The 27,055-nt window shown below is 35.8% G+C and overlaps 1 protein-coding gene and 1 pseudogene across 1 annotated transcript in view; both read right to left on the bottom strand.

Moving 5' to 3' along the window:
• Nucleotides 1–21,813, bottom strand: part of CCDC178 (coiled-coil domain containing 178) — a 369,756-nt gene extending 347,943 nt beyond the window's left edge. Inside the window, exons 1-3 of the mRNA XM_007455238.1 lie at nucleotides 21,786–21,813; nucleotides 21,147–21,236; nucleotides 12,366–12,505 (exon numbers count right to left, since the gene is read on the bottom strand). Coding sequence (XP_007455300.1) covers nucleotides 12,366–12,505; nucleotides 21,147–21,236; nucleotides 21,786–21,813 — 258 coding nt within the window. The remainder of the gene's footprint in view (nucleotides 1–12,365; nucleotides 12,506–21,146; nucleotides 21,237–21,785) is intronic.
• A 108-nt stretch (nucleotides 21,814–21,921) lies between these two features.
• The window catches only part of LOC103083584 (elongation factor 2-like), a 28,716-nt pseudogene continuing 23,582 nt past the window's right edge, over nucleotides 21,922–27,055 (bottom strand).

Below are 27,055 nucleotides of genomic sequence, written 5' to 3' on the forward strand. Positions count from 1 at the left end.
AAAAAAGAAATGAAGACCGCCTAAGAGACCACTGGGACAACATTAAACACACCAACATTCACATTATAGGGGTCCCAGAAGGAGAAGAGAGAGAGAAAGGACCCAAGAAAACATTTGAAGAGACTATAGTTGAAAATTTCCCTAACATGGGAAAGGAAATAGCCACCCAAGTCCAGGAGCACAGAGAGTCCCAGGCAGGATAAACCCAAGGAGAGACATGCCAAGACACATAGTAATCAAACTGACAAAAATTAAAGACAAAGAAAATTATTAAAAGCAGCAAGGGAAAAATGACAAATAACATACAAGGGAACTCCCATAAGGTTAACAGCTGATTTCTCAGCAGAAACTCTCTAAGCCAGAAGGGAGTGGCATGATATATTTAAAGTGATGAAAGAGAAGAACCTACAACCAAGGTTACTGTACCCAGCAAGGATCTCATTCAGATTTGACAGAGAAATCAAAAGCTTTACAGACAAGCAAAAGCTAAGCGAATTCAGCACCACCAAACCGGCTCTACAACAAATGCTGAAGGAACTTCTCTAGGTGGGAAAAACAAGAGAAGAAAAGGACCTACAAAAACAAACCCAAAACAATTAAGAAATTGGTAATAGGAACATACATATCGATAATTACCTTAAATGGGATTGGATTAAATGCCCCAACCAAAAGACACAGGCTTGCTGAATGGATACAAAAACAACACCCATATATATGCTGTTGACAAGAGACCCACTTCAAACCTAGGGACACATACAGACTGCAAAAGAGAGGATGGAAAAAGATATTCCATGCAAATGGACATCAAAAGAAAGCTGGAGTAGCAATACTCATATCAGATAAAATAGACTTTAAAATAAAGAACGGTACAGGAAACAAGGAAGGACACTGCACATTGATCGAGGGATCAATCCAAGAAGAAGATATAAGAATTATAAATATATATGACCCAACATAGGAGCACCTCAATACATAAGGCAAATGCTAACAGCTGTAGAAGAGGAAATTGACAGTAACACAATAATAGTGGGGGACTTTAACACCTCACTTACACCAGTGGACAGATCATCCAGACTTAAAATTAATAAGGAAACATAAGCTTTAAATGACACAATAGACTAGATAGATTTAATTGATATTTATAGGAAATTCCATCCGAAAACAGCAGATTACACTTTCTTCTCAAGTGCACATGGACCATTCTCCAGGAGAGATCTCATCTTAGGTCACAAATCAAGCCTCAGTAAATTGAAGAAAACTGAAGTCATATCAAGCATCTTTTCCAACAACGATATGAGATTAGAAATAAATTACAAGGGAAAAGAAATGTAAAAAGCACAAACACATCGAGGCTAAACAATACATTGGTAAATAACCAAGAGATGACTGAAGAAATCGAAGAGGAAACTGAAAAATACCTAGAGACAAATGACAATGAAAACACAGCGACCCAAAACCTATGGGATGCAGCAAAAGCAGTTCTAAGAGTGAGGTTTAAAGCAATACAATCCTACCTCAAGAATCAAAAAAAATCTCAAATAAACAATTTAACCTTACATTTAAAAGAACTAGAGAAAGAAAAACAAACAAAACCCAAAGTTACTAGAAGGAAAGAGATCATAAAAATCAGAGCAGAAATAAATGAAACAGAAACAAAGAAAACAGTAAAAGAAAGATAAATAAAGCTACAAGCTGCTTCTTTGGGAAGATAAACAAAATTGATAAACCTTTAGCCAGGCTTATCAAGAAAATGAGGGAGAGGAATCAAATCAATAAAATTAGAAATGAAAAAGGAGAAGTTCCAACGGACACCGCAGAAATACACAGCGTCATAAGAGACTACTACAAGCAACTCTATGCCAATAAAATGGACGACCTGGGAGAAATGGACAAATTCTTAGAAAATTATAACCTACCAAGACTAAACCAGGAAGAATTAGAAAATATGAACAGAACAATCACAAGTAATGAAATTAAAACTGTAATTAAAAATCTTCCAACAAACAAGTCCAGGACCAGATGGCTTCACAGGTGAATTCTATCAAACATTTAGAGACGAGCTAACACCCATCCTTCTCAAACTCTTTCAAAAAACTGCAGAGGAAGGAACACTCCCAAACTCATTCTACGAGGCCACCAACACTCTGATACCAAAACCAGACAAAGATACTACAAAAAAAGAAAATTACAGACCAATATCATTGATGAATATAGAGGCAAAAATCCTCAACAAAATACTAGCAAACAGAATCCAACAATATATTAAAAGGATCACAGACCACGATCAAGTGGGATTTACCCCAGGAATGCAAGGATTTTTCAATATACACAAATCAATCAATGTGATACAACTTATTAACAAAGTGAAGAATAAAAACCATAAGATCATCTCAATAGATGCAGAAACAGCTTTTGACAAAATTCAACACCCATTTACAATAAAAACTCTTCAGAAAGTGGGCATAGAGGGAACCTACCTCAACATAATAAAGGCCATATATGACAAACCCAAAGCCAATATCATTCTCAATGGTGAAATACTGAAAGCATTTCCTCTAAGATCAGGAACAATACAGAGATGCCCACTCTCGCCACTATTATTCAACATAGCTTTGGAAGTCTTAGCCATGGCAGTCAGAGAAGAAAAAGAAATAAAAGGAATACAAATCAGAAAAGAAGAAGTAAAGCTGTCACTGTTTGCAGATGACATGATCCTATACATAGAGAATCCTAAATATGCTACCAGAAAAGTACTAGAGCTAATCAATGAATTTGGCAAAGTAGCAGGATACCAAATTAATGCACAGAAATCTCTTGCATTCCTATACACTAACGATGAAAAATCTGAAAGAGAAATTAAGGAAACACTCCCATTTACCATTGCAACAAAAAGAATAAAATACCTAGGAATAAACCTTCCTAAGGAGACAAAAGATCTGTATGCAGAAAGCTAGAAGACACTGATGAAAGAAATTAAAGATGATAGAAACTGATGGAGCGATATACCATGCTCTTGGATTGGAAGAATCAATATTGTGAAAATGACTATACTACCCAAAGCAATCTACAGATTCAAAGCAATCCCTATCAAATTACCAATGGTATTCTCACAGAATTAGAACAAAAAATATTACAATTTGTATGAAAACATAGAAGACTACGAATAGCCAAAGCAATCTTGAAAAAGAAAAATGGAGCTGGAGGAATCATGCTCCCCAACTTCAGACTATACTACAAAGCTACGGTAATCAAGACACTATGGTACTGGCACAAAAACAGAAATATAGATCAATGGAACAGGATAGAAAGCTCAGAGGTAAACCGATGCACCTATGGTCACTTAATCTATGACAAAGGAGGCAAGAATATCCAATGGAGAAAAGACAACCTGTTCAATAAGTGGTGCTTGGAAAACTGGACAGCTACATTTAAAAGAATGAAATTAGAACATTCCCTAACACCATACACAAAAATAAACTCAAAATGGATTAGTGACCTAAATGTAAGACTGGACACTATAAAACTCTTAGTGGAAAACATAGGAAGAACACTCTTTGACATAAATGATAGCAAGATCTTTTTTGATCCACTTCCTAGAGTAATGGAAATAAAAACAAAAATAAACAAATGGGGGACTTCCCTCATGGCGCAGTGGTTGAGAGTCCACCTGCCAATGCAGGGGACATGGGTTCGTGCCCCAGTCCGGGAGGATCCCACATGCCGCGGAGCAGATGGGCCCATGAGCCATGGCCGCTGGGCCTGTGTGTCTGGAGCCTGTGCTCCGCGGTGGGAGAGGCCACAACAGTGAGAGGCCCGCGTACCGCAAAAAATAATAATAATAAAAAAATAAAATAAATAAAAATAAACAAATGAGACCTAATGAAACTTAAAAGCTTTTGCACTGCAAAGGAAACCATAAACAAGACGATAAGACACTCTAAGAATGGGAGAAAATATTCGCAAATGAATCAACGCACAAAGGATTAATCTCCAAAATATATAAACAGCTCACGCAGCTCAATATTTTTTTTCAAAAGCATATAATATTTACTCTTTATAGATCAACAGGTTACATGTTCTTTTCTGTTTTTCTTTACAAACCTTAAAAATGTTAACACCATTCTAAGCTCATTGGCATTACAAATACAGGCTGTGGGCTGAAGTTGGCCCATGGGCTGTAATTGGTTGATTCTTACTACAAAACATTCTCAGCAGCTCAGTATTAAACAAAGTACAACCAAGCAAAAAATGGGCAGAAGACATAAATAGACATTACTCCAAAGAAGACGTTCAGATGGCCAAGAGGCACATAAAAAGCTGCTCAACAGCACTAATTATTAGAGAAATGCAAATCAAAACTACAGTGAGGTATCACCTCACACCAGTTAGAATAGGCATCCTCAGAAAATCTACAAACAACAAATGCTGGAGAGGGTGTGGAGAAAAGGGAACCCTCTTGCACTGTTGGTGGGAATGTAAACTGATACAGCCACAATGGAGAACAGTATGGAGTTTCCTTAAAAAACTAGAAAAAGAACTACCATATGACCCAGCAATCCCACTACTGGGCATATACCCAGCAAAAACCATAATTCAAAAAGACACATGCACCCCAATGTTCACTGCAGTACTATTTACAATAGCCAGGTCATGGAAGCAACCTAAATGCCCATCGACAGATGAATGGATAAAGAAGATGTGGTACATATATACAACGAATATTACTTAGTCATAGAAAGGAACAAAATTGGGTCCTTTGTAGAGACATGGATGGACCTAGAGTCTGTCATACAGAGTGAAGTAAGTCAGAAAGAGAAAAACAAACATCATATATTCACACATATATGCGGAATCTAGAAAAATGCTACAGATGAACCGGTTTTCAAGGTAGAAACAGAGACACATATGTAGAGAACAAATGTACGGACACGAAGGAGGGGAGAGCAGGGCAGGTGGTGGTGGTGGTGTGATGAATTGGGAGATTGGGATTGACATATATACACTAATATGTATAAAATAGATAATAATAAGAGCCTGCTGTATAAAAAATTAAATTAAATTTAAAAAAACAAAAAATATTAGTAATTGTATATAAAGGAAAAGTGAACAGTCATTATAGTTAATCAACTTTCTGGCTTAGGTTACTGGGTGAATAATGTTCCTTTAATTGTACCTGGGAACACAGAAGAAAGAAATAACTACTTTCGTATGTTTTGAATTTGAGGTGCTTCAAAGATATATATAAAAAGATGTTCAGTAGGCATTGGGTATACGGGTCTTATAAAAAAAAGTGAAATCTGAGCTGGGAATTTCAAATTGGTATAAGCATACAGTACATAAATAACATACATTCAAATGGTATTATCCAAAGGGAGAGTAAAATGAGAAGAGGACATGTCTGGGGAGCATGAGTATTTTCAATATGGTCAGAGGAAAAATGATCTGCCATATAGACTGGAGGGAATATCTACCAAAGTAGGAATAAAGCCTGTTAGAGTCAAGTTAGCAAAAAACATTAAAAAAAAAATAGAAATGGGATTTTTCCAGAAGGAGAAAGTGGACAACAGTTTCATTTTCAACACTACACAGAATAAAATTTTCCATTTTACTCACTTTAATGTGGAGTATACGCACATGTGCCTGTACATTTCAGTGTCGTATTCAACAATGCATAAGTTACTGCTGCATAATAAGCCACTCTTAAACTTAGTGGCTATAAATATTCCCCGTTTTATTTGCTCATAATTTTGTGAGTCACCATGTAAGATGGGCTCAGCTGTGTGGTTTTTTTGGTCACTAATGTGACCTCAAACTAATGCAGTCATCTGGCAGCTTGACTAGGATAGAATAGTTCAAAACAACTCCACTCACAAGTCTGATGGTTTGTGCTTGCTGTGGGTTGGGTCTGTCTCTCTACTTGGTCATTCATCCTCAAAGAGGCTAGATTAGGCTTCTTTACCTGGGGAACTTACAGCAGCAAGAGAGTGAAAGTGGAAGCTTCAAGGCTTCTTGACACTTTGCTTAGCAGTTATATGACATTTCTTGTGACATATTTGTTATTCAAAACAAGTCACAAGTCCAGTCTATGTTTAAAGGTTGAGAGAATAGACTGTTAATGGAAGGAGGTATAAAGGAGGAGGGTAGTCATTTTTAATCCACCATTATCTTACCTTTGACTCCAAGGATATACATGTCTCCTATATGTAAAATGTATCAAAGATTTAAATATAAGTGCTAAAACCATAAAACTCAAAGAAGAAAACATAAAGGTAAATCTTCATCACCTGGGATTTGGTAATGAATTCTTAGATATGACAACAAAAGCATGAGCAACAAAAGAAAAAAAAAGATAAACTGAACTTCGTCAAAATTAAAAACTTTTGTACATCAGGGAACATGATCAAGAAAGTGAGACAACCTACATAACTGGAGAAAATGTTCGCAAATCATATATTTGATTAGGGTCTAGTAATCCAAAATATATAAAGAATTCTCACAACTTAAGAACAAAAATATTTGAGCTATGAAGAACAGTTTGGTGGTTCTCAATAAGTTAAACATACAACTACCATACGACAAAGTAATTCTACCCCTAGGTATATACCCAAAAGAACTGAAAACAAGTGCTCAAATAAATCCTTTTATATGAAGGTTCATTTCAGCCATATTTACAATAGACAAAAGGTAGAAACAACCCAAATGTCCATTAACAGATTAACAGTTAAACAAATTGTTGTATATACATACAGTGGAATATTAGTAAGCCATAAAAAAGGAAGTACTCATACATGGTGCAATGCAGATGAACCTGAAAATGTTATGCTAAGCAAGAAAAGCCAGACACAAAAGATCACATACTGTATGATTTCCTATATACAAAAGCTCCAGAAAAGGTAAATACATAGAAATAGAAAGCAGATTGTGGTTGCCAGGCCAGAGTAGAGAGTTAAATGAGGATGAAATCTTTAATGTGTGTGAGGCTTTATTTTGCAGTGGTGAAAATGTCCTGGAACTAGATAGAAGTGGTGACAGCACAACTTTGCGAATGTACTAAATGCTGCCAAGTTGTTCACTTTAAAACGGTTAATTTTATCTTACGTGAATTTCATCTCAAATAAGCCTAAAGAAATTAAAATAAAGTATGAACTACAGTTAGTAATAATGTACAAATATTGGTTCATTAATTACAACAAATGTACCATACTACAAATGTACTGCACTAATGTAAGATATTATGCAATGTAACTATATATGAATCTCTGTATCATCATCCCAATTTTTTTAGACGTCTCAATCTGTTCTAAAATAAAGTTTATTGTAAAAAACCAATACTATTTAGGAGAATATTAAAAATTACCTAACTAAAAGAAATTATGTTAAATAAAAAAAAAAAAGAATATGGCCACAGCTTTTAAGTTGTGGGGTTAAACCCAATGAGATTAATATGAAACCCTGAAGTTCTTAGGAGAATTGAAACATTTTGGCTTAAAAAACAAGAGAGAGTTCAAAATACAAAAAAGTTTCTGAGCTTCCAGCTTATTATGGCAGTGTTATGGACTGAGCTGTCTGCCCCCAAAATTCATATGTTGAAGCCTTAATCTCCAATGTGACTATATTAGCAAATAAAGTTAAATGATGTCACAAGGGTGGGGTCCTAATACAATAACACCTGTGTTCTTATAAGAAGGGGAAGAGACACCAGAGCTCTCTCTCAACATATGGGCACGGAGGAAAGGCCATGTGGGGACACAGTGAGAAGGAGGCTGCTTACAAACCAGGAAGAGATTCCCCAATAGAAACCAACCCTTACAGCACCTTGACCTTGGACCTCCAGCCTCTAGAAGAACTGTTGAGAAAATAAATTTCTGTTGTTTAAGCCACCAGGTCTATGGTATTTTGTTATGGCAGCATGAGCAGACTAATACAGGAAAAAGCCTGAGATAGCTATTCAGATCTATTATGAAAATCAAAGAGCAAAGAGCTCAGATAGTAGATTAAAGAGACAAGGAGAACAACAAATTAGGAAACTATTCCCAGGAAGCAGAACTGAGTCCTAAATCAAGAAACATTCCTTGGTTCCAGGTGTGGTAGACCTAACATCATGTGCTCTGATAAATTTCAAAATTTTATGCATTAGTGAAAGCTATGTGCCTTTCATTCCTCCCCTTATGTAAATGAGAATGTTTTTTGTGATGATTCTGTACCTGCTTCACCATTATATGCTAAGTATGCAGGAACAGTATTTAACTTCTCATTTTAATTCATATATTTCTGGGTCAAAAAGAAGCTGCACCTAAGAAATACTGCCTGTGTCAGATCTTTTGCAGTATGTTGTGACCATGGACGTCTGCATGATACCATTATGGAATAAAACTTTTGGGGAGCTGGTGACTATAGTTTGCATTTGGATGGATGGTTCATCATGTTGCCAATGGACTAATTAATAGATTACTACATAAATAGTTCCCAAAGAATCATGTCTCCTGGCATCCACATTTTCTCTAATACTCTACTGGATTAACAGGGGGACTGATTATAGGCTTGGCTTTGGCCAGTGGGACTTGAGCAAACATAACACAAGCAAAGCTTTACTAAGCACTTACCCATTGAGATTTGTCCTCTTAAAATACTCTCCCAACCACCAGGCATGTGAGCAGGCCATTCTTATCACTATTTCCAGTTGACTTAGCAGATATGTGCAGCCACATGATTGGCCCCAGGCAAGAACCAACAAAATTATCCAGCTGAGCCCAGAACAAACTGCTCAATGGTAACCAAATAAATGCTTGTTCTAGCCACAAAGTTTTAGAGTGTGTGTTTGTGTGTGTGTGTGCACGTGCACACGCTTGTAGCAACAGATAACAGAAAAAAACAGTGGTTATTTTTCTGAAGATATTTTCATTAGAATAATGAGGACCAAATACAGATTGCAATGAATAAATGGGTAACTGAGAGGTGAGGGATCAGAGATAGTAAATTTAGGCAACTCTTTTCAGATGTTTCATGGAATGAGAAGAGAAAGTGAAAAGGGGATATATTTAAAGGGATGTATGGGATGAAAAAATTTCTTGAAAACAGGAGAAATGTCAATATTTTAAACGTTGACAGGAGTGAGTTAATAAAAAAGGAGATTTGGAACATAGGATGGTTGGAATAACGCCTGATGGAACAAGATCCTTGCAAAGGCACAAGACGGAACACAGGTGAAGGGACAGCCATTGTGGGGGGGGGGTGGAATCTTCCATGGAAGGACAAAGGGAATTATGTTTGTGGAATTCAAGGACGTGCATAGGTGAGATAACAGGGGTTTGAGGCATTTCTGTTATTTTATCTCCTATTTTCTTTGGGAAGTAAGAGATGACTGAGTAGTGAGGTGGAGGATTTGGAAACCTGAACAAAAGAGGACTAGAGTAGCCACCAAAGAATACTAGGGAAAGTTCTGATTGACAAATAGAATAATATCAGAGCACTATGAAAGGTCCCATTGAGGTTGGAAACCATGAATGCATAGTATCTCAGATTTGGATTATTGTGTAATGTTCTCCATCACTATTCAGCCGCCTGGGTGTAGGAGTGAAGATGGCTGATCATCAGAGAAAGCTCATTAGATTTGGCACTTTGTCAGACTAAAAGGACGGCAGGATAAAGAAGTAAAGGACCAAATATACCAACTGGTGAGTGTTTTAAGAGATGAACAGGTTAGGCAAGGAAGTAAAAGAAAATGGGTATGATAGAATGGGAAATGGTAGATGTGTCAGGTTTGAAGTTTCAAATGAAATAGAATTAACAGAATGAGAGAACTCAAAGTATTTGGTCAAGAGGGTCAGATGATCAAACATTAGGTTTTGGAGTTGAAAACGGATACAAAATGGTGTAAGCAAAGCAATGTTTTCCAAGTATAAGCATTTTAACACTTATGTTATTGGGTCCTCATAGCTGGCATACCTTCAGGCAAAGAGATGACTCAGTACAGTGGTGAACAGAGTGGTCACAGGTCTCAGACACACCTAGTCTGGATGCTAGCTCTGGGAGAAAGGAGAAATCAACCTTTGCAATCATTTTCCTCATCCATAATTGGGGATAATGGCACTTTCTACCTCACAAGGTTTCCATAAAGATTCAATAAAATCATGCATATTAAGTGTTTAATACAGCCTATGATATATAGTAAGCACTTAATAAACATTAGCTTTATTATTGTTATTAATGATACAGTTATTATTTTTGTACAATATATTCTTTATATTTTAAAGAATGATTTCTAAATACTTTCTCTCTAAGCCAGTCTTTTAAATCATAGTAGCATCTTAATGACTTGTATTGATTAAATGAAGAAGAAATTTTCAATTTAGTAGAGATCATTCCAAATTAAATAAAACTATCTCTATTCTAGGCAGTCTGGGAGAATCAGGTGGAAGAAAAATAAAACAAAAACTCTTATTCGTATAGGAAGTTATCCAGGTGATTATTTCCATCATTTTTCCATGTCTTCTCATTCTTTGCAAAAAGAAGTATAGATAAAATGTTCACAGTAACTCTACTCTGAAAAATTTTCTTTTCAAGATTCAGAATTGCAGTTAAACGTCTATGAGTGGATGGACAAACAACAGCAGCTGGCTCATTTACATAATATATTTACACAAAAAGCTGGTTTTTCAGTTTTCCTGAAGATAAGCTATAAAATATCTTAGCTTATTTTGTGAATTACTTTTATCTAAGGTAATATTTTAACTGGTGCCTTATCCATAGTGTTTAACAGTTCATTAACTGCTCAGAATCCCAAGCAGGATTGGGTAATGAACATGGGCTTTGATAAAAGAGGGAGTGTGTTCAAATCCCAATCCTGTCATGACCTTGAACAAGATTCTCAACTACTTTAAATTATTATTTCCCCATCTATCAGTTAGACATAACATTAAAAATTCAACAACAGTTTTGAGTTATTACAATGGTTTATAATAGCTATTATAGTACAGTTACTATAATTGTTTATTAAAATACCTATGAATCTATTTTCATCATTTTTAACAACATGCATAATTGTTAATTAAAACACATGTGATGTATACAGCATATCATATTAATTAATATTAATTCTCTTCTATCTATTTAATATACTCTTCAAGGCCCAGGCCACCATTAGACCTGTGACCTGCGAAGCATTCTGGGAAGGGGTATTCTGGTTTGGGGAAACAAAAAAGCAACAGAGATAAATATAATACTAATACAGAACGATATAAATAATATTGCAGAAATAACAATACACATAGCTAATATCATATGCTAGCACTTTATCTAACACAATATTATTATCACGATTCCCATCTAAGTTCACAGAATATGTGGCTCTAAGGGCTGTGATCTTAAAGACGGCACTCTAATGCCTCTGGAAGGAAACTACACCCTAGATCAAGCATGATGAGGGCCCATCAGAACTCTCTCAGAGCCAGATCCAGTAACAGTGGTGAAGGAAGGGAAACAGCACAAATCTCTGACAAACTTATCTTCCTATCTGGGCAGCACAGTTGTGCATTAATTGCTTAGAAACATAATATTAATAAAATGTATGAGAAGGTTTTTTAATCATTCCTAAATCATCCTTTGAAAATAACTGAGTTTCAGTGATTTCAAGATTGAACTCCCTTCAGAATAATAAAGGCAAACTTCATCAGTTTAAAAAGACAAAGGAAGAATCATTATATTCTCTTTTAACAGACCTGTTGAGTATTTCTTTAGAACAAAATAACTCATTAAAGAGGGCATTCTGTCCTTTTATACACCAATGTACTCAGCTAATCATCTAATCAGTTTAGTGTCCCTAAAAAGGATGTAAATGCTATTTAATTTACTAGTCAAGTTGGCTATGGAAATTACTACTTAGCATGATTGCCTGTGGATAAAGAACAAACACGTAGGGAAAAAAAAAATCTATTTAATAAGGTCATTTCACCCTTCTGAAATGACACTATCAAAAACATGTCTAGGGCTTCCCTGGTGGCGCAGTGGTTGAGAGTCCGCCTGCCGATTCAGGGGACACAGGTTTGTGTCCCGGTCCGGGAGGTTCCCACATGCCGCGGAGCAGCTGGGCCTGTGGGCCATGGCTGCTGAGCCTGCGCTTCCAGAGCCTGTGCTCCGCAACGGGAGAGGCCACAACAGGGAGGCCCGTGTACCACAAAACAAAACAAAACAAAACAAAACAAAACAAAAACATGTCTAGATTAGTAAACTATGTAACTGAGCCAAGACTCTATAAAGTAGTCCAAGAATCATTAAAAAAAATAATAATTACCCGGGTTCTTTAAGTAACAGACATTTATAGGCCCTATAGAGCTCACAAAAATGTTAGCATGTTAATTATCACTTACCTGTTTCAGATGCTTTTGTATTTTAGACTCCACATCTTCAATGTGTGAAATCATTTTGTTGACACATGGTGCTGGGATGTTTACTAAAGCACAGCTTTTACGTCGGCATGGGTGGCTAAAGTAAATGCCTTCATTTACTCCTATAGATAAAGCAGACAGAGGACATCAGTTCACAGTCATATACAGAATAGTAAACCCTGATGTTCAGAATGTACAAAAAGTATTCTGCTTTACTAGTACTAACACTCAAATTTTCTTTAATCAACAGATTGATAAATGTGAGAGAATTACAGAATTAAGCTTCAAATAATCTGAAAGCTAAAATAAAATGATCATTTATAACTTAAACTGTAACAAATAAAAATAAATCTAAGAAGCAAGAATAAAACTTCAAGCAAGTTAAAAAGTTAAAGTGCTCCATAGCATCATGAAAAAATAAAGAAAAAAGGTAGAAACCAGTTAATCCATTTTTCTAAATGGATCCTGAATCACTTAAAAAATGACTTTGACATGTATTTTTAATTCTGCCCTTAAAGAGACCCCATGTTCCAATGTAAATAATATCTAACCACTCAGGCATTGAAGAAGTTCTTCCTTAAATCCAGCATGGTTTCTCTTGCTGAAAAAAAATAAAAGCGGGTCCCTATCATCCTCATAATAACCTCATTTTCTACCTTCCATCTCTAAAAATTGAAGTCTCATGTGAAGAGTGACTGATGTTCTCACTATGGCATTCAAGTTGTACTCATCATAAAATCCACTCAGTCTGATGTGCCTCAGTGATTCTAATCCTGGCAATGTTCCGAATCAACTGAAGGTTGCAGAAGCACAGCAAAGTTGTCCGTGAAGACTCCGCCAAAGTGCTTACTTGCAGTCTTTTTGCCTCTAAGGACTCTACTGGTCTGGATTACAACCTTACATGCAAGACACAGAATAGGCTCGGTGCCTCAAGGAGAACAGTCTGATGTCCTCATTGCAGTTAACCTTGAGGAACACAGAGTAATGCTGTTGCCTCCAGTCTGTGCCTTTTGTTTCAATGTCAACACATAGAGATGGTAAATATTTTAGATAGCTTCATTTAAACTGCAATCTTTTAAATATCTTTAAATGATATCTCATAATATCCTCCTCCAAAAATGCAATCTGTCAAAATGGCATGTGTTTAATTTATAAGTGTTTACTCTATCCCATATATATTCATATTCCATATATAAAATAATAGCCCATATAGAAATATATATATATATATAATATATATATAAACATTTTTGAGCACTAAAATATGTGCCAAACATGGAACTGTGCTAAGTTTTGTTTTTTGTTTTTTTTTTTGCGGTACGCGGGCCTCTCACTGTTGTGGCCTCTACCGTTGCAGAGCACAGGCTCTGGACGCGCAGGCTCAGCGGCCATGGCTCACGGGCCCAGCTGCTCCGCGGCATGTGGGATCTTCCCGGACCGGGGTACGAACCCGCGTCCCCTGCAACAGCAGGCGGACTCTCAACCACTGCGCCACCAGGGAAGCCCTGTGCTAAGTATTTTTGATGCCACATATTATTTAATCCTCACAACAATCTTATGAAATGGGATTATTCTCTTGATGTCACGTGAGGAAATCAAAGCTTAGAGAGGTTATATAAAGTGCCCTATTCCATAGAGCTGGGATGTGGGAGAGCTGGGACTTGAACTATATCTCTCTGGCTTTAGAGTGTAAGCAATACCATGAAGGTTGTTTTTATATTTTTTTAAATGTGGCAAAATAAAGAGAAGCAGTTCTTAAAATATATTTCAGGGTACCTCTCAAAAGTTTCACATATCACTTGTTTTTGAAATTCAAATGTTCCTTCAAGATATCAATGCTGATATTCTAATGTATTTTACTGTGCTTTGACCATAGTGAACGCATATACTCAGTATGACTATTTTTTTGTGTTATATTCCATTTTACCTCTTTAGTTCATACACAGATATATATATATAGTTTTTTTCATCTCTGTAACAGTCAAAGGACCAAAAAACAAGCTGGTAAAAAGTACATATTGATCTCTTATCCAAACGTCCTGGTAAGGGCATGTTGCCCTTCCCCAAGAAATAAGGTTTTAATATAGTACATTTAGCAACCAGGCAGTTGCCCTTATACTCAAAAGCATTGTTTTGCTTCATTAAATGTGGAGAAAACAAGGATAGCAATGACTCATTTAACATTTTTCTATGTGTGTCATTCTCAGCCTACTAGTTGAGTATTAATTAATTTCCACAGCACTCCATGGTTTAGGATTAACATTTTACATATGGTTAAGTGGGGAAAATGAAATACTGTGAAGTTAAACTTTGCACTGAAAGTCTATAGAAGACATGGCATCACAAGCAGCACAAGAAAGAACAAGAATTCAGGAGTTCTTATTACTGCTTTATTCTAATACATGCACAGTGTAAGTTAAAACTTTCCTTTCCACTTCTTTTTAATTTTGCCCACATTATAGATACACTTAGGTCACAAAACTAGGTGTCCATGGTCACTCATTTTTCAACTTGACTGATAAGTAACTGTGCTTTTTTAATCTAAAACTACTCAGTTGCTAACCTCAGATTTCTCACTGAATAAATGAACTAGTTGGCAGGGTGTTATATAAGATCATTTTCACCCAAAATTCCATGATACAATGAAGCCACAGTTTCAGTTAAACATAAATGGATAGAGCTCCTCCTCATGAAGCCTGTGCACAAAGGATCAGGGTGAGTATTTCAAGAATTAAGCTCAGGCAGGACACTCACTCGCTCTAAAAATCTGCCCAATTCCAATTTCCTCGTTCAGAATCAATGCATAAGAGCAAGATCCTCCTGGACCTAGGCCGGAGCTGAGGTTTGTTGAGACTGCAACATGAAACTTTCGTTTGAGAAAAAATACCGTCAGCCTGATTGTGTGGGCAAATGGCATTTTATGTTCATTAACTGTCAACTCTCCTTGCTCAATGAATTTGATCCTTACATAATTTACTCACACAGGCCCAATAATTTAAGATTTTATCACTACCATCCTTCCTTCTCTTCTGATTTTACTATGTAATTCCTTTACATCCATCACCCCAGTTACTGTATCATTCCTTTATCTGACCTCAGCACTCTGAGTAAAAAACTTATCTGAACACAGATTTCTTTTCCACATTTGATTATCCCTTTTAACATCTTGATTTTCTTCCCAAAATGTAGAATAAGCTAGTGCTCTTAAGTTTAGCGATAATTTCTTCTCCTTGCAAAGTCTCTGTGTGATAAACAGAAAGTACCTTTAACCTTTTTTGTGAAAAACAAAGTTCCTTTTAGTTTTGTTACACACTGGGCGTGGGGGAAGGGAGAAGGAGACCTTTCCCTGAGTAAAGAATGAATGGGCCGATTAATTGATAAAAATTATCCAATCTAGAGACTTCCCTTGTGGCAGTGGTTGAGGGTCCGCCTGCCAGTGCAGAGGACACAGGTTCGAGCCCTGCTCCAGGAAGATCTCACATACCACAGAGCAATGAAGCCTGTGCACCACAACTACTGAGCCTGTGCTCTAGAGCCCACGAGCCACAACTACTGAAGCCTGCATGCCCAGAGCCTGTGTCCTACAACAAAAGACCCCACTCGCCGCAACTAGAGAAAGCCCAGGTGCAGCAACGAAGACCCAATGCAGCCAAAAATAAACAAATAAAATAAATTTTAAAAAAATTATCCAATCTGAAGAAGAGAAAGAAAAATGAACAAAAAAGAACAGATCCTCAAGGAACTGTAGGAAAAAATCCATCAGTCCAACACATGTGAAGTTGAGGTTCTGTAAGAAGAGGAGAATGAAATTTGGAGTGAAAAATAACAGAATAACAGCCAAAAAAATTTCAAAATTTGATGAAAAACATCAATTCACACATCCAAGAAGCTCAACAAATCTCATACAATTAAAATATAAAGAGAACTATGTCTGGGAACATCATAGCCAAACTGCTGAAAACCAACTGAAGAGGAAATCTTTAAAGCAGCCAGATAACAAAAGGACACATTACATATAGGGGACATGGATATGAATAACTGCTACATTTGCCATCAGAAACAATATAGGCCAGGACATAACAGAAAAATATCTTTAAAATACAGGCAAGAAATAAGGAAAGAAGGGAGAGGAGAGAGAAACATTAAAAAAATAAATTTGACTTCATCAAAGTCAAAACATTCATCATGAGTCAAAAAGATATTACAATATGAAATGACAAGCAAGAGAGTGGGAGAAAACATGTATATATGCAACAAATGACTTATATCTGCAATGTGCAGAGAAAATATACAACTTCCTATATAGGAAGACAACCCAATAAAGAATGGGCATAAGACTTGGAATCTTCCAAAAGACAATACACAAATGACTAATAAGCATGTAAAAAGACGCTCAGCTTCATTAATCATCAGAAAAATGCAAATTTAATTAACAGTGCAGTACAACTTCACAATCACTAGAATGCCTAAAATTTGAAAGACTGGCAAAGCCAATATTAGTGAGGATATAGAACAACTATAACTCATATATTGCTGGTGGAACTGTGAATGACTTTTGGAAAATAGTTTGGGAATTTCTTATAAAAGTTAAGCATACACTTATCATATGACTCAGCATTCCACTTCTATGTATTTACCCAAGATAAATAAAAATCTATCTATAAAAAGACTTGTGTATAAATATTCATAACAGCTTTATTTATAATAGCCCCAAATTAGAAAATCCCAAATTTCCATCAATGGTTGAATAGATAAACTATAGAGCACTCATGCAAGGGAATAATACTGAGTAATAAAATGAACAACTACTAATATATGCAACATTGAAACTACTAATATATTCAACAACATGGATGAATCTCACAGACCTCTTTCTGAGTCTTTGAAAGAAACTGGACAAAAAAGAGCACAAATGGAATGATTCCACTTATTTAAAATTTTAAAATGTTAAAACTAAAATCATATCAGTGGATATGAGGGGTGGAGTGAAGAGACAGTGACCACAAAGAACATGAATGAACTTTCTGAAAAGAGTATCTATATCCTGTTTAAGACAGTGGTTAAATGGATGTATACATTTGTCAAAAGTCATTGAACTGTATACTTAAAATGAGTAGATTTTATTATACTTAAATTTTACCTCAACAAATTTGTGTGATTACAAAGACCACCAGCCATTCCCTAGTGACAGAATTCAATAACCTTGTACCACTCTCCTTCTCTTTTAACTCATTATACAGAATATAGTAGAAAATACTTCTTTGAAATGTTCTTCTTTAATAGCTTTCTTTTACTTCCTCATTGCCTATTTCTCCTCATATTCCTTAATCATGACTACTTGGTAAGAAATAATCTTTCCCCTTTATATTCTCTCCCTTAGTCATCTCCTCTGAGTGCTTGACTCCTAAGTAAACATCTTTAGACTTAACTTTACACTGAACTCCTTGCCAAATGTATTCCAAAACCTGTCCTTCCTAGAACCCAAGCCTAGCACTGAATGTAGGGAAGGGAAGGATGGACTTGCTAGATCCTACGCAGTATGGAAGGAAGAAAATTAAAATTAGAATATACTCTTTGAGAAACTGATATACCACAAACAAGGAAATAAATTCATGACATCAGTAAACTAAAATGCCAAAGTCAGAAAGGCTACAGAGGAAAATGAGCACACTTGTATGATCAGATATAGAGCTGGAAAAGATTAGGGAGAAGTACAGAGGGAGGTGGCAGGGTGGCAGGGACCTGATACATTCCAAGCAGTGAGCATGGGGTCTGGCACAGAGTTGATAATCAGGAACTATTTGGCAAATAAAAGACTGATGAGAGAGTAAAGACATACCAAGATGAAAATTTCGGTTTCAGGCCCATCCCCAATATATTTGGTATTAAACATTTGGACTTTGTCAAGGACAGCAAGCCAGAGGTAGTCTTAAAAGGACCAAACCCATTCGCAAAGCCAGTATTTCTAAAACTAAACTCATCTTCATTCCATTCCTTTCCTTTCTTACTTCTCTGTTCCCATTATCAAAGTTTGCAAGAGTTAAACCATTGTTGAATCCTCCTTTTCAAGTTCCTGTAACAATATACCCAGTCGGTTTACCAAATCTTAACAATTCCTTTGTAATCTCTTTAATTCCTATCTTTCATATCCATTTATCATTCATAGATCAAACCCTTATTACCTTAAGCACAAACCATAATAGGATAATCATTTTTAAAGCAATTAATAAACAGAAACCTCAATTAGAGTCAAGAGACCAGCAGGGGGAGCTCTCACACCCTGCGACGATAACAGAGCCCAACAAGAAGGAGGACTCCTCTTCCTTCCTGGCAAGGACTCAGCCAATGAAAAGCCATGGGCTCTTTGTTTACTATAGCCCTCCCAACTTCCTCTTCCCTTATATAGAAGAGTTCTCCTTCTCTTGCCTTGGGGGAACTTGCACATGGCTCACTGTGGTTTCACACCCCAAATCTGCTGACCCCAAATAAACCTCTTTTCTGGAGAACTATCCAGCAGCTTATTTGTTTAGGTGAATAGTTTCCATATTTCCTTCTGTAACCAAATAATTCTGCATAGTGCACTCAGACTCATACTTTCAAGCAAAGAATTTGGTAACATAATATCTCCAATCGAATCTATATAGGACCAGAGACTGAGCAATAATGAAGTTCACACTTTTGAGCCTGAAATTCAAAATGCTTCTTGACTGCTCCTCAATCATTTCTAGCTTTATTTTAACCAATTATCTTGAAATTTCTGAATCTTTCCTGTGCTATAGTCAAAGTAATCTATTTTTTCCATATTTTGTGTTATTTCATCACATTATTTGACTCATTCTGTGGTTCTTGCTTAATTTCCCTCCTCACATTTCTTTTCATATACAAATACATCCTTCAAGATTCAGTTCAAATCTGTCCTTATCCATTAACAATCCTCTTAATTCTTAGAGGCCATACAAACTGGTGTTACTCGAAACACTAAAGATTCTTGTCCACAGTATTCATTTGTCATACACTACTGTGATACTGTGATTTAGAATAAGCAATATATATTTGGTCTTCATCTGTTTGTAGCAGAGTTCCTAAAACCCTTGTAATTTCCCAAATGATAAGAGCAATGAAAGTGTCCTTTGTTATGTTAATGAGGTGACTTTTGGACCCCACCTAAGGATGGGGACTCAGGAGAACCAATCTTGTGATTACAGATTTGGAACTTTCAGTCCCGCCCCCGACCTCTAGGGAGGGGAGAGGGGCTGGAGGGTGCATCAATAGCCAATGGCCAATGATTTAATCAATCTTGCCCATGTAACGTAGACTCCATAAAAACTCAAAAGGACAGGGATCGGAGATCTTCTGGGCTGGTGAACACATGAAGATTTGGGGAGACCAGCACACTTTGAGATGACATGTAAGGTCTTTGCCCTTCCTCCATATCTCGCCTTACGCATCTCTTCCATCTGCTGTTGCTGAGTTATATCCTTTTATAATAAACCAGTGATCTACTAAATAAAATGTTTCTCTGAGTTCTGTGAGCCACTCTAGCAGATTAGTCAAAACCAAGGCAGGGAGGGGTGTAATTGGAACCACCAATCTATAGTGGTTGGTCAGAAGCACAGGTGACAAACTGGGCTTTTGACTGGCATCTGAAGTGGGGCAAGGGGTAGACTTGTAGGACTAAGCCCTTAACCTATGGGATCTGACACTATCTCTGGGTAGCTGATGTTAGAATTGAGCTGAATTGTAGGACACCCAGCTGGTGTCCAAGAATGGCTTAGTGGTGGGGAAACCCCATGGTCACAGACTGGAATTGGCTGCAGAACCTTTTAAATACTTTGTGTCACCTTTGTTGTTACTCTATACAACCATCCATTTCTATTGTGTTGTACTAATTGGTGTATAATTATATTTTATTTGGCTTGCAAGATTATACATTCCATATAAGAATCATTTCTTAAATATCTCTGCACCCTAATAGCACATGCATATTCCAGTGTCTTGAATTAATTGGTTAATAAATCAATAATTTGATATTTTAAAAAATTTGTCTAAAACTAACTATGGCCCATAACTAACATTGGGCAATAAACTCTAAGCCAGAACATTAAAATTCTATTCCAGATTTCTATTGAACAGAAATAGATAAATAATCAGAAGGGTAACTTATCCCAATTTTATCCTGTCAAACTAACAACCTGCAGAGCAGAGATTTACCAAAATTTAGATTAAATATTTTGATAAATATGGAGTTCTCCACCAGAATGATCTGAGAAGAAACAAATATGAAACTCTATACATAAATTGTATACATTTCATCATCTCTTTCTACTTCTTACAACATAAGATACCAGAAACACTTTCTGAGCTAATGTTTCATGGATTTTCAATGAACAATTTTTAATTCTGGATTTCACACACCAAAAACATTAGTCCTTATTCTTTTTCTTCTAAGAAACATATCCTCAATGAACTAGAAAGCTTCTAGCATTTGCCAGTCCTGGCATGAAGGATAAAGAAAATGTTTATTTCAAAAATTCATACATTTCTGAAATTGTAAACAATTCTTATGAACCAAATTTTCATTAACAATATACTATTAATAACATTTATTAAAATATTATATTCTTATATATCATTACTCTGTTAACTATTAATGACATTTACAGTGTATTTCTTAATAAAAATTTAACACTGACATTACAAACTAATGAGTGAATATAAATATAGCTTATATAGGTTACTATACAATTTAGATTCAGTCCTTACCTTCAGTATTTGTCATTTTATTTTCATGAATAATCTCAACAGCTTCCTTAGGGGCACCAAATAAAACCAAAGCTTGTGATGTGGCATTGTCTTTTTAAAAGAAAACAAAAATTTCAGTGAACAGTTAATATTCATTTTTAAAATAAGCAAAATAATGTACAAAACTATGTTGTGAAAGTGCTGTCCTTGAAAAAGCAACTAAAATATTGATATTAAACAAAACCCACAGTAGAATATCTTTAGATGTTTTCCGTGTTTTTCATTTGGCTTAACTCTCACAAGAAGGTATTCAAAATAGCATGCAGCTATTAAAAGCAGAGAGATCATCCAGAGTGACATCACCAAAATGGTGGGGTAGGAGACCCTAGACTCCATCCAACAAACTTCAACAATTAGACAGCTATCCACAAACAAAAATAGCTCTGGGAGAGCTCAAGAGTTCACTTAAAAAACTTCAGCAACACAGTGGAACAACAACAACAACAACAGAGAATAACCACACAAAAAGGAAAGGAAGACAGTTTCATTTTGTCTGCATTACCCCACCCCCTAGGTCCACACTGCTCAGTGCCAAGAGGGAACTCGCTGGTCTGAAATAGTTCCTCTCACTAGGAAAGGGTGAGCAACCAGCTTCCCCACCCTTTTGGGGCACTGCACAAAGGACCATCTTTGGTTTCATCCCACCCAGAGATCAGTAAAGCTGAGAAGTATAAAGATGGCTTGGCACAAGGAAGAATGGCAGAGGCTACCAGTATCAGTCATGCAGCAGCAGTGATCATGCTTTACAGTGGCTTGCTCTGCAGAGGACCTCAGCTTCTTTGCTGGCAAAACTGTCCTTCAGAAATGAAGGAGAAAGAGTTTCCCAAACAAGAGCTGAGGGAGTTCATCAACATTTGACTTTCTTTACAAGAAATGCTGAAAGGAGTTCTTCAAGTTAAAAGAACACAAATTAGCAACACACAAACATGAAAATATAAAACACATCAGTAAAAGTAAGTATATATTCAAATGTAGAATACTCCAGTACTACAGTGGTATATTAATCACTTAACCCTAGTATAAAAATTAAAGGGCAAAAGTACTAAAATAGCTATAACTACAATAATTTATTAATAGATACCAAATATAAAAGATGTAAATTGTGACATCAAAAACACAAAATGTGGAGGGTGGGGTATAAAAGTGCAGAGATTTTGTATGTGATTGAAATTTAGTTGCTATCAGCTCCAAACAGACTGTTATATCTATAAAATGTTTCATTTAAGCCTTAAGGTAACCACAAAGCAAAAACCTATAGTATTACAGATACACAAAAGAAAAAAAGAAGGGAGTCAGAGTATACTGCTATATTCGATAAGGAAGACAGTGAGAGGAAGAAATGCACAAAGGAACTACAAAACAGGCAGAAAACAATCAACAAGATGCCATTAGGAAATCCTTACCTATCAATAATCACTTTAAATGTAAATGAATTAAACTCTCCAATCAAAAGGCACAGAGTAGTTGAGCAAATTAAAGAAAAAACAAGACTCAACTATATATATATATATATATATATATATATATATATATATATATATATATATATATATATATATATATATGTATATATCCTATTACAAGAGACTCATTTCAGCTTTAAGGGCACATAGAGGCTCAAAGTGAAGGGATGAAAAAAGATATTCCATGCAAATGGAAACCAAAAGATATCAGAGGTAGCTGATCATATATATATATCTTATGACCTCATATATATTTACAGGCTCAAAGGAAGGGATGAAAAAAGATATTCCATGCAAATGGAAACCAAAAGATATCAGAGGTAGCTGATCATATATATATATCTTATGACCTCATATATATTTACATCAGACAAAACAGTCTCATTTACAATAGCATGAAAAGAACAAAATGCTTAGGAATAAATTTCACCAAGGAACTGAAACATCTATATACCAAAAACTGTAAGATATTGATGAAAGAGATTGAAGAACGCAAACAAATGGAAAGAGTTACTCTTCATGGATGAGAAGAGTAAATATTGTTAAAATGTCCATTCAATTCAATTCTTATCAAAATTCCAAGAGCATTTCTCACAGAAATTTTTTTTTTAAATCCTAAAATTCATTTGGAACATCAAAAGACTCCTAATAGCCAAAGCAATCTTGACAAAAAGAATAAAGCTAGAGGCATCACACTTCCTTATTTCAAACTGTGTTACAAAGCTCTAACAGTCAAAACAATATGGTACTGGCATGAAAACAGACACATAGATCAGTGGAACAAAACAGAGAATCCAGAAGTAAACCCATGCATATACAATCAATTAATATTTGACAAGGGAGCCAAAACTACTCAATGAGGAAAGGATAATCTCTTCAATAAATGTTGCTGGGAAAACTGCATATTTACATACAAAAGAATGAAACTGGACCCCTATCTTACATCACTCACAGAAATAAACTTGAAATGGATTAAAGACTTAAAAGTGAAATCATAAAATTCCTAAAAGAAAGCACAGGGAAAAAGCTCCTTGACATTGTTCTTGTAAGGACCTTTTGGCTATGACACCAAAAACACAATCAACTAAAACAAAAATCAACAAATGGGACTACATCAAGCTAAAAAGCTTCTGCACAGGGACTTCCCTGGTGGCGCAGTGCTTAAGAATCCACCTGCCAATGCTGGGGACATGGGTTCGATCCCTGGTCTGAGAAGATCTCACATGTCACAGAGCAACTAAGCCCGTGTGACAAACTACTGAGCCCGTGTGCCTAGGGCCCGTGCTCCACAACAAGAAGCCACCGCAATGAGAAGCCCGCGCACTGCAACAAAGAGTAGCTCCCATTCAACGCAACTAGAGAAAGCCTGCACACAGCAACGAAGACCCAACACAACCAAAATAAATGATAAATTAAAAGTTAAAAAAAATATATAAATAAATAAATAAGCTTCTGTACAGCAAAAGAAACAATCAACATAATGAAAAGGCAACCTATAGAATGGGAGAAAATATTTGCACACCATATATCTGATAAGGGGTTAATATCCAAAATACACAAGGAATTCATACAATTCACCAGCAGTTAAACAAATAATCTGATTATAAAATGGGCAAAGGACCTGAGTAGCCATTTCTCCCATGAGTACTAACCAAGGGAACAAAAAAACAAAAGACAGTACTCCAAGTACTAAAACCAAGAATGAAAGAAGGGTATTACTATCTTACAGAGTGGTTTATAGGGAATACTATAAACAAGATTCTACCAATAAATTAGATAACCTGGATGAAATGAACAAATTCTTAGAAAGCCACTAGCTATCAAAATTGACTCAAGAAAAAACAAAATCTGAACAGAACTATAACAAGTAAAGAAATTAAATCAGTAATAAAAAATCCTCCCACAAATAAAAGGCCTTGGCCAAATGGCTTCACTGGTGAATATCACGAAATATTTAAAGAATGCCTCACTGATGCTTCTTTAACTTTGCCAAAAATTATACAGAAGAGGAGAGAACACTTGCCAACTCATTCTATGAGCCCCATATTATCCTGACAGCAAAATCAGACAAAATATTATAAGAAAATAAAATTATACACAAAATATTTCCTTATGCACATGGATCCTCAAAAATACTACCAAACCAAATCTAGTGGCATATAAAAAGAATTATACATCATGTCCAAGTGAGATGTATTCCAGAAATGTTTCAACATATGAAAATCAACCAATGCAATACTAACCACACATTTCAATAGATGCAGAAAAAGTGTTTGACAAAATTCAATCCCATTCATGATAAAAACACTCATCAAAATAGGAACAGTAGGAAACTTCCTTCACAAAGGTGAAAAAACCACAGCTAACATCAGATATTACAGGAAAGAATGAAGTTTTTCCCCTAAGATGAGGAAAAAGATAATCATAGCTACACTTTGCCACTTTTATTCAATACTGTTCTGAAGACTGGAGCCAGAGTCATTAGGCAAGAAAATTAAAGGCATCCAAAATACAATTTAATAAAGGCATCAAAAAGAATAAAATATTTAGGAATAAAATTAACAAAATAAGTGCAAGACTTGTTTGGTTACACAAGTTTCACTAGAATCTACAAAACTGTTGAAAAAATTAAATACCTAAATAAATAGAAAAATATCCTGTGTTAGTGGATTCGAAGACAGTTTTGTTAAGACACCAAAACTCTTCAAATTGATCTATAGGTTCAATGCAATTTCTATCAAATTCCAGCAGCTTTTTGTTGCTGTTGTTTTTCAGAAATTCTCAAACTGACCCTAAAAATAACATGGAAATGCCAGGGACCCAGATTAGCTGAAATAATATTGAAAAAGAAGAGCAAAGTTGGAGGAATCATACTTCCTGATTTCAAAAATTATTACAAATCTAAATAATCAAGATGGTGCGGTACTGGCATAAGGACAAACATGTAGATCAATGAAATAGAAGTGAGATTCCTGATATAAACCCATATTTACGGTCAGTTGAATTTTATAAGGGTGCAAAGACTATTCAATGAGAAAAGAATAGTCTTTTTATCAACAGATAGTACTGAATATATGAATGTAAAAGAATGAATTTTGATTTCTACCTCAAACCATGTACAAAAATTAACTCATAATGGATCATAAACTTAAATGCAAGAGCTAAAACTATAAAACTCTTATAAGAAAATGAAGGGGTAAATATGACATCAAAGGAACAAGCAATTTAAAAAATTACATTGGCTTCATGAAAATAAAAGTTTTTGTGCTGCAAAGGACACTATCAAGAAAGTGAAAGTAACTGAATTACTTTGCTGTACACCTGAAACACTGTACATCAACTCTAGCTCAATTTTTTAAAACTCACATAAAAACTCCCCAAAAAAGAGAAAACACAACCCCTACTATGAGCAAAAACATTCATAAATCACATATCTAATAAAGGTCTAGTTTCTAAAAGATATAAAGAATTATTATGACTCAAGAATAGAAAAAGACTAATAACCCAATTTAAAAATGGGCAAAAGATTTAAAGTGACATTTCTCCAAAGAACACATACAAGTGACAGTAAACATATTTAAAAATCCTGATCTTCATTTGTGATTAGGGAAATGCAAATCAAAACCACAATAAGATGCCACTTCACACCCACTAAAATGGCTATAATAAAGTTTAAAAAAGTAACAAAATTTAATAAGTGTTGACAGGGGGGTAGAAAAACTGGAATCCCCATACATTACCATTTGGAACATAAAACACTGCAGCTGCTTTGGAAAAAAACTGGCAATTAGAAAGTTAAATATCAAGTTACCAAATGACCTAGCAATTCCAGTCCAAAGTGTGGACTCAACAGAAATGAAAATAGACGTCCACATAAGAACTTGTACTTGAATATTCATAACAACATTATTCATAATAGTCCAAAAGTGGAAACAACCCAAACACCCATCTACCGATGAATTTATAAAACAATATGTGGGGGGCTTCCCTGCTGGCGCAGTGGTTGAGAGTCCGCCTGCCGATGCAAGGGATGCAGGTTCCTGCCCCGGTCCGGGAGGATCCCACATGCCGCGGAGCGGCTGGGCCCGTGGGCCATGGCCGCTGGGCCTGCGCGTCCGGAGCCTGTGCTCTGCGACGGGAGGGAACGCAGCGGTGAGAGGCCCGCGTACAGCAAAACAAAAAACAAAAAAAAACAATATGTGGAATATACATACAATGGAATATTACTCCACCACAAAAAAAGAATCTCGACAGAATTCCAGTTTAAAAGAAGGCCTGTGCTCTGGGAGGGAACGCAGCGGTGAGAGGCCCGCGTACAGCAAAACAAAAAACAAAAAAAAACAATATGTGGAATATACATACAATGGAATATTACTCCACCACAAAAAAAGAATCTCGACAGAATTC

Source organism: Lipotes vexillifer, unplaced genomic scaffold (assembly GCF_000442215.2).
Source record: "Lipotes vexillifer unplaced genomic scaffold, Lipotes_vexillifer_v1.1 scaffold90, whole genome shotgun sequence".
NCBI classification, from domain to species: Eukaryota; Metazoa; Chordata; class Mammalia; order Artiodactyla; family Lipotidae; genus Lipotes; species Lipotes vexillifer.